Source organism: Homarus americanus, unplaced genomic scaffold (assembly GCF_018991925.1).
Source record: "Homarus americanus isolate GMGI-L3 unplaced genomic scaffold, GMGI_Hamer_2.0 scaffold15051, whole genome shotgun sequence".
NCBI lineage: Eukaryota > Metazoa > Arthropoda > Malacostraca > Decapoda > Nephropidae > Homarus > Homarus americanus.
Window position 1 is genome coordinate 2501 of NW_024746388.1, and position 10524 is coordinate 13024.

At 34.6% G+C, this 10524-nt stretch overlaps 1 protein-coding gene across 1 annotated transcript; it reads left to right on the top strand.

Moving 5' to 3' along the window:
• The first annotated feature begins 2934 nt into the window (after nucleotides 1-2934).
• LOC121879231 lies at nucleotides 2935-8261 on the top strand. The gene is made up of 4 exons (XM_042385831.1): nucleotides 2935-2979; nucleotides 4537-4721; nucleotides 4981-5103; nucleotides 7375-8261. Exons 2-4 carry the CDS (start codon nucleotides 4567-4569, stop codon nucleotides 7514-7516), a joined length of 420 nt encoding a protein of 139 aa, XP_042241765.1. The 5' UTR covers nucleotides 2935-2979; nucleotides 4537-4566; the 3' UTR covers nucleotides 7517-8261.
• Nucleotides 8262-10524: the final 2263 nt, after the last annotated feature.

The window sequence follows — 10524 nt, forward strand, 5'->3', positions numbered from 1 at the left end:
GGGCTATTTCTTATCTCTGCACAACAGTATCTACATGTACTGTAGTCTGAACATTCTCATCTAGGAAGTATTATTGATCTTGTGCGTGTGTTAGTGAAGTTAATATTAATTTATAATAATAATAATAATAATAATAATAATAATAATGATTGTGATTAATATAGTTTTTATCACCAATATTACTTATTTTTTAGCATTGGGCTCATGTGCCATGGGATCTCAGATCACATTGCATAAGATAATGTATAGGGCTTAAACTGTCAAAAAGTACGTGCAACTTCACATTATAATTCAAAGTGACTGTTCCAAACAAAAGCTTTAAAGGAAGGGTAAGGAGGTAAAACATCACATTGGATAAATAAGTAACAGCGATAAGGTGACAATGTGAAGAAATGACAAGAGATTGAAAATAAGGAACTAATAGAAAATTATATGGTCACAGTAGTGCAGGGAAGACAGTCATAATACATATAGTCTCACTTTGACGTGATGATAAGTATAAAACAATGTAAGTTGAAAAATACACCAGATATCGACAGACTAACGTAAATAAGTGGAAAACTAGCGAATTTAGAAGGAACTCTTCATTTTCTGACCAGGCGTAGACTAACCTAACGAAGGAGGCACATCAGTGATGGATGGGAAAGAGTCTGAGATGCAGGACAAGAAATTTGAGTAATATCGTGCTGTTTATCTTGGTAGGTGTACTAGGGTGACGGCAGCAGACAGATGGTTCTACAATTAATACAGTTAACTCACCAGTGATGGTAACAACACGAATCAGGACTGTGGACTCTAATGACAATGTTCTTAAAAAATCTAGATATACTAAAGCCGCGATGCAAATAATATATAAGAATACACAAATGGTACATTCCGGTTCTCAAACACTATAAGACACCAGGGACTGATGCCAGTTTAACCCTTAATATGTTAAAATGCTTTCAGAGTGTACAATAATCTTTATACGAATTAAGAAAAAAATACTTAGATTGATTACAAAACCAAAGGTCACAAAGACAGTTACCAGTTTTCAACAAATCGTCTCACCTTCTCAAATTCCTTAATGTCTATCTATTAGATCTTAGTTTACAGTTAACGTTTCTTCCTTTATGACTCACTCCAATTTCTCTCATCAAAACATTATATGCAGATATTAATAGTCATTAAAAGTCGTGCGGAGGCAGAGTGGTGAGAATGATCGACTCCTGTTGTGAGGGTCACTAGTTTTATCTTGCGACACTTCCAGTCCACCCAGCTGTAGATCGGAAACTAAATTTATAGTTGGGGAAGTGCAGTGCCGTCCACGCTGCCTCCTTGCATATATGCATATCGAAGGTTTAGAATAAAATATGTTATATCCACACTGTCCCTAATGAGCTGTCACTTTCACTTTCACAATTATCATGAGCGCCAAGTAAACTGCTGGTGTCATATTTTGTTGGATGTTTGAGGAAATTCAGTGGACGACTGTTTGAGGTTTATCGACCAGTCCATGTATGGTGCTAGGTGTGGGGGAGGGGAATAGTAGAACATTAAACATTAGTACAAAACACAGCCTTAATGTCTGTGAAAGTTATGTTTGTGTGTGTGTGTTTTATACCAACGAGCTTATGGCGCAGTCAACCTCTAATGGGGACTACCTGTATCACGTGGTCAGAGTAACGTTTTACCAAATCCGGCTTCGAAACACGAGGATCCATATATATATCATTAGCCCAATAAAGCACGCGGACTTTTACATACAATCAACACCTCCACTCGCCAGGATTCGAACCCATGGCCCACGAGGCCATGACTGTGACAGGTGAACGCTAACAGCTGTACCACCAGGATACAAAAGGAATCCTAGACTTTGTTATATTTCACATAAAGCCTGTTCAACGAGCTTATGGCGCCGTGAACCTCTAATGGGGACTACCCATATCACGTAGGTGGTCAGATTAAAGTTTTACCAAATCCGGCTTCGAAACACGCACGAGGATCCATATATATTTCATTAGCCCAATAAAGCACGCGGACTTCTACATACAATCAACACCTCCACCAGTGTTTTCTTGTGGTTATCAGCATATATATATATATATATATATATATATATATATATATATATATATATATATATATATATATATGCTGATAACCACAAGGAAACAAGAAAACACGAAGTTCCCAAGCGCTTTCGTGTAATTCACATCATCAGGGTTGTGAGTACAGACTAAGGAGTAATACTTGACAAGGCTAATATATACAGTAGAGGAGAGCGAGATCAAGTCCCTAGAAGACAGCAGGTGTCCACAATGTTTTGGTCACACAGGAAAAAAAGGAAACAATAGCGCACCTCAGCTTTCGTCTTTATTCAAGAGATCTTCAGAGGCAACAGAATTACAACTGAATCCACGTTTCCATTGTGGATCCACATGATATATATATATATATATATATATATATATATATATATATATATATATATATATATATATATATATATATATATATATATATATGTATATATACCTGTACAAATCCTTATAGCCACATAGGAAACAAGAAAACAAGAAGGTCCCAAGCGCTTTCATGTAATTCACATCTTCATGGGTTATGGTGTTTGGAGGTCTGCTGTACACGTGTCACACAATTCACAGGTGTGCTGTTGCCAAGATGTATTGGCGTCATACTCAGTGGTAACTATTTCACGGGTATTAATTAATTTGAGTAATGAAGTAAACACATCTTAACTGATGAGTTAACACTTAGTGTTTAGTTAAGCATTCACCAGCTTAAAGAACGTCTTAATCCCTTCATCTAACACATGTGTATTTGCTATATTTTAAATATTTCAACAAATACACATGAGCAACTCGGCATTTTTGTGATGCATTGTGGTGAACGAGGGGGAAGGGGGGGGTGAAATAGTTTAAATACACATGCAAAGAGGAGGAGAAACCACAGCACGATTACTCACACAACTGTTTCAACGTAAGTATTGTGTGTCAAGTATTCACAGTAAGTTGTATTAGAACTGTAAACTTTACCAGCGCCATAACTAACTTTACTTAGTCCGGTATTCACAACATGCAGTAAGATCATACGACAATATCAGTCTCAAAGTTCAATAAAGAACAATAAGTCCCTGTTCACGTCGCGGCCCTATAGTTCACTAATTGTCTCAGAAGTTACTCCATTGTTGCTTTGTTCCTCACACCACAAGCTTTGTGCTCTGAATATTTCATTTCTTACACATTTAACTGTTGCATTACCTGTGAGTATAATGCGTATTTTGCTGTTTTACTGGATGCAAGATTCTTTATTTACTGATATTCGGTCTCCTGTATATTACCTATAAAGATAAACTACGCAACTACCGGATACTGTATTATCATTTTACGGGTTTAGTAGACGCGACATTTCTTATTAAAACTTATTGCATATTTTCGCATTTATGAAGAGAAACAATGTTAACACGTACTATATTACTTCAATATTTTCTCTACTTGATCACTATTCTCCTGCAGTTATTATCTCATAATATTCACAAGTGTATAGAAACTTGGAGACGCATTCTATACTGTAGATATAAAAAAATACAGCGCAGTTGATGTGAAGTTTAAATAGGCAATTTTAAGTAAATAAAGTATTAAAAATACTGCGCTCAAATTAAAAGATCGAGAACTTGCAACTTGAAAGACGGCGAAATAAAAATACAAATATGAGTTGATGAAATTTACTCCTTAGTTCAAATGTAAATAAATTAAAAGTAGGAAAAGGAGAATTCTGGAGTAAAAGAGCCATTTTGACATACAGTTTTCCGTGTTCAAATATAATAAAGTGTAATGATCATGAGTTGACATGAGCGTTATAACTTGTAGTTACCCCGAGAACGTGTACCTCCCAGCATCTCAATAAATTCCAACTCTTAAAAAACTCATGATCCAAATTAAATTTTTCTTGCACCTTTTTTAATATATCAAAAATCTCGCCCTTTGATTTAAAAGGGACCGGTTAAAAGGGATTTAATATTAATAGTGAAAAATAGTGTAGTCAATAATTTATTACCAAATGAAAGGAACACAAACAAAATGTGTCTTTGAAAATAGCCAAACACTTTCTTTATTTATTACAGTTACGTTTTATTTACGGATCTCTATCGTTGCTTAGCCGGGAAAAATATGACAGATTTACAGAGAGGGAGAGATAAGTTTCCTAATATTTACATAGCCTGACCGTTTGGAATGAAGACGTAAGACAAGCCATCAAATCATTTGCCTAGCATGAAGTCATGCCATTCACCAAGAGGAGACAATTATCGATACATCATCATTATCATCTTTTTAAATCGTGTAGTCAATGTTTGAAACGATAATTCGGATTACTCGCCGCCAGAACTGTCCCTTCTCTCTGCATGAAGTTATAATTATGAATGATTTGAAGGACATTAGCTTCATGAAAATGGATATTTTAAGCTCTACGAGATGGTATGTAATACTGTTAAACATAGCAGTAATTAACTTTATTAACCCTGGAAAACTTCTTCAGGTGTCAGTGAAAAGTGAGAGTTGACTCAGAATGATGATGATGAAGGTACTACTGACGGTGGGGGTGATGGCGGTGACGACGTTCGCAGAAGAAAAGGGCAATGGCAGATCTGACCTTGTCAAGTACACCATCAATCCTGGTGGACAGGTCCTTATCAAGTCACCAGAAAACCTCACTCATAGCGAGTAAGATGATACTGTTACCAGCACAGGTGTTGCAACCACCAACCTTACCAACACAGGTGTTACATCCACCACCATTGCCAACACATGTGTTCTGTCATAATTATCTGCACAACGTCCATCCATCACAGATGTTCCCTCATAATTACCTACACAGATATTCCATTTTGCACATTTACGATTATATGTGTTCCATCACAATTACCACCAAAAGCATTCCATTTTCTTTAATTGAGATAATATTATTTATTCCCTCCTACAGGTACGTAGTTGAGTGTCACAAGGTTGATTTTACTACCTTGAAGCTGGTACCCGGGGTAACAACCTTTCCCGACTGTGACAGAGAAAGATTCATAATTTCCACGAATAATACCAGGGACATAGAGTGAGTTAAATGTTGTTTTATCAACTTACCAATACAGTACTTCTATCATGACGTCAACTTTTATTATTATTAATACTACTCTTACTACTAATGCTGTTTCTTTTATAACTTTTACTACTACCACTATTAATTATATTACAGTATTTTCTACAACTATTAATATTACCATATATTATTATATATCATATAATGCAAGTGATATTTCAAGTACTACTAGTATATCAGTTTTACTACTACTAATACTACTACGACTGTTACCATCAACCATGGGGAATTTACAACAACTACTTAGTGCATTATAATTATAATTATTTTTACAATTGATTTATTTTAATGACTAGAGACCGGATGTTTAGGCAACAAATTGAAAAAAAAATCTTCTATAATAGGCAACTGATAACGGAAAAAAACCTTACAGTACATTACTTCAAAAATCATCTTACAAATATGATACAGATTACCTCACTAGTAGTGAACAAAACTGTAGATAATAGCTAATTTTCGTCATATTTTCCAATTGAAACTTTATTCCTAATTGAGAATAAAAAACTAGATAAAGCAACTCTTGATTGGGCGTCACATTTTCCACGAGTTCTCAAAACTGAAACTTTGTGTTAGAAAGAAGATGTAAACGAAGTTTTCAGCGTAACTATTAGTTTAATTTCATGTATTTTGGTTTAATTCGTAAAACTCAAATTCCATGTCATTAGAGAGAAATATAATGAGAACATTTTATTTCCAAACACCTTTGTGGTCCATCTTAAAGCAGATTGATATTACAACGGAATAGAAATGAAGAAATAGGCACACTATAATTAAATGGGTAACTTTTTCCTGAATTGATAAATATTGGCATTTATTACATTTTGGCAGAATTTCGAGGCTCTAGTAATAACGATTATGTTTGCTCCAAACATTCTGCGAAAACTCATGGGTTGTGGCACACCCTGGCACTCTCCCTAAAGCCGTCACTGGTATCAAAGATATACGGTACAGCCAGTCAATGTTTAATAAAAAGTAAATATATTCTGGTTGAGGTCGTGCGTTTTTACTGTAATACTGTATCAATTGCAGAGTCACGTTGAACATAATTTATTGCAATTGCATTTAAGCCTATTGGTATATTGGTAGATTGTTACAATTACTCAATAATTACTTGAAATTATGTAATTAATTAAAATTAATAATAATAATAATAATAATACTAATAATAATAATAATAATAACAATAATAATAATAATAATAAAGCAACACCAACGACTACTAACACTGCAGTGGTTACTCCTCTTGCTGACACAAAGTGCTCGTGAACAAAGTGACTGGATGTCTGGTCAATAAATAACAATATAATTCAACTATAAATACGCTAATTCCTTAGATAATCGAAATATTTCCGACCATTAATATTCGGTTATTTCGGAAACTGAGAATATTCTCATGATTATTATTCTATTCTTTCTGATACATAATCTATCTACCATCAGTGATAAAATAATACTTCTGATAACTGGAATACTTCATTTGTCCTCTTTATCACCATTTTCTTATTTACATAACTTTTTGCTATCACTATAACTTGCTCCTGTCACTATAACTTGCTTCTGTCACTATAACTTGCTCCTACCACTATAACTTGCTCCTGTCACTATAACGTGTTCGTCACTATAACTTGTTCGTCACTATAATTTGCTCCTACCACTATAACTTGCTCCTGTCACTATAACTTGCTCCTACCACTATAACTTGCTCCTGTCACTATAACGTGTTCGTCACTATAACTTGTTCGTCACTATAACTTGCTCCTGTCACTATAACTTTCTCCTGTCACTATAACTTGCTCCTGTCATCATAACTTGCCCCTGTCATTATAACTTGCTCCTGTCATTATAACTTGCACCTTTCATAATAACTTGCTCCTGTCACTATAACTTGCTCCTATCAATATAACTTGCTCCTGTCATTATAACTTGCCCCTTTCATTATAACTTGCCCCGGTCACTATAACTTGCTCCTGTCACTATAACTTGTTCGTCACTATAACTTGCTCCTGTCACTATAACTTTCTCCTGTCACTATAACTTGCTCCTGTCATTATAACTTGCCCCTGTAATTATAACTTGCTCCTGTCACTATACCCTGCCGTCACCATAGCCCTCTAATAATCTATCACTATAACCTTCCTGTCGCAATAATCAGCATATTCTCCCAATGTTACAATGACCTCATTATCTCGGCCTATTATTAACATGGGGTGGTGTTACTCTCGATAGGGTCTGTGCAAATAATACGTGGCAGGATCTACAGAACACCGGAACGTCTAATGGCTGGATGAAAATCAAGTACCAGCTCCTGCAGGGTGTACGGTCCACTGCGTTCCAATTTGTCGTCAAGTGTTCGGGAAAGTCAGCTTGAATAGCATGAAATAGTGTCTCAAGCAACTGCCTCTATTCTTTAAATACACGACTGTACGAGGACCACGATGAGATTTTTTTTAGGGATATGTTCATTTTAAGGAGTGATATTTTGTTTCTCACTATTCAGTGTATATGGACACGGAAACCCAATCACATCTTCCTGACTAATACTAACAGAATGTAAACTATTAATAACATAACCTGGATTTACAAAACACTTGGGAGAGAAGACCAACCATTTATCCCCTCGTCAGCTACAGTCTTTAACCTGATTTAGTCCACCTTATACATAGCTTTAATAACTGAAACCCAAAGTAAAGAAGCCTAACCTAACTTATTCTAATGTAGCTTAACTAACCCTGAACCCAAGTTAACTAAACTCGTGGTACTAAAATATACATTATTCATTCTATACTGTACAGTATGACATACAGTATATACAGTACATACAGTATGAAATATGCATTAATATACACTCGTAGATAAATAATAATTAATTTACTTTAATTAGATACAGAAAATATGCAGTATATGCTGAATAAAATATACAGTATATGGTGAATAAGATATATAGTATATGGCAATGCTTATTGACTGCTACTTAAATATGCTGTAAAATATAGAAAATATTATATTCCTGGCTGATGTCAACTTTCATGATATATTATGAATTTATCTCCTAAAAACCTCTTTTGATCTCGTGCGGTGTATTAACAGAATAGAATAAAATATTGCAACACAAATAGCGTTTTTATCATCCTTACTGTGTATGGCCTGAAGTGGTGATATGTATGAGCTTTAAAAGTAAATCTTTTCATCAAAAACATGGAGAAAGGTTAATTATTTTTTGTACTGACTTTTCGCTATATAATAAAAGAGCATTAACATATATATATCAGGTATGTGGTATTTCTTTATATTAACGTTTATTCCTATATCATTTCTTACAAATGCTTTCATTAGAAACTCTGAATATTTTATATATTTGACGATACTAACTAATGTGTTGTCTAATGGTAGACCCTGCTGCCATATGGCTTCACAAAAATTGTGAACAAGTCCCAGGTTGCTAATCTGAATTCTGCCTCATTTACACACAATTGCAGGAACTCAGTTGTTTCTCTTACAAGTTACTACGCAACATACGTATATTGTTTCTCATTTTTTCTTTTATTTTCAATTTTGTATTTCTTTATTATTATTGTTATAATTACAGTAGAACGCCACCCTCCGGGAGGCTCCACATTGTCTCACTGTTCAGTCCCCAAAACTTCTTCTTCCATCAATAGTTCATTAATGGTGTATGTACGTCCCACCATGTTTTTCACTACAACGGTACAAGAAGCATATTTCTTTAGCATTAAACTGCTATTATTTTAGTGTCTAATCATAACTACATATAACACCACCCATCATCACTACATATAACAACATCCATCATCACTACAAATAACATCATCCATCATCACTACATATAACATCATTCATCATCACTACATATAACACCACCCATCATCATTACATATAACAACATCCATCATCACTACATATAATATCATCATCCATCATCACTACATATAACATTATTCATCACTACATATAACGCCATCCATCATCACTACATATAACAACTCCCATCATCACTACATGTAACACCATCCATCATCACTACATATAACATCATCCATCATTACTACATATAACACCATCCATCATCACTACATATAACACCATGTATCATCACTACATATAACACCATCCATCATCACTACATATAACACCATCCATCATCACTACATATAACACCATCCATCATCACTACATATATCATCCATCATCACTACATATATCATCCATCATCACTACATATAACACCATCCATCATCACTACATATAACACCATTCATCATCACTACATATAACATCATCCCTCATCACTACATATAACACCATCCATCATCACTACATATATCACCATCTATCATCACTACATATAACACCATCTATCATCACTACATATAACACCACTTATCATCACTACATATAACAACATCCATCATTACTACATATAACATCATCCATCATCACTACATATAACATCATTCATCATCACTACATATAACACCATCCATCATCACTACATATAACACCATCCATCATCACTACATATATCATCCATCATCACTACATATAACACCATCCCTCATCACTACATATAACACCATTCATCATCACTACATATAACATCATCCCTCATCACTACATATAACACCATCCATCATCACTACATATAACACCATCTATCATCACTACATATAACACCATCTATCATCACTACATATAACACCATCTATCATCACTACATATAACACCATTCATCATCACTACATATAACAACATCCATCATCACTACATATAACATCATCCATCATCACTACATATAACACCATCCATCATCACTACATATAACACCATCCATCATCGCTACAGATTGGTAAAGTAGTTTCCGAGATTCTCGTGCGAACACAAACAAACAAACCCACCCACAAACAGACTGGCGGCTCATTCGCTAGGCCACGGTAGGACGCCACCCTTCGGGAGGCTCCACATTGTCTCACTGTTCAGTCCCCAAAACTTCTTCTTCCATCAATAGTTCATTAACGGTGTATGTAAGTTCCACAGTGTTTTTCACTACAACAGTACAACAAAGTATATTTTTTTAGCATTAAACTGTTATTATTTTATTGTCTAATCATAACTACATATAACAACACTTATCATCACTACATATAACAACATCCATCATTACTACATATAACATCATCCATCATCATTACATATAACATCATTCATCATCACTACATATAACACCATCCATCATCACTACATATAACACCATCAATCATTACATATAACATCATCCATCATCACTACATATGACAGCATCCATCATCACTACATATAACATCATCATCCATCATGAGTAAAGTTTATTTATCGCTACGA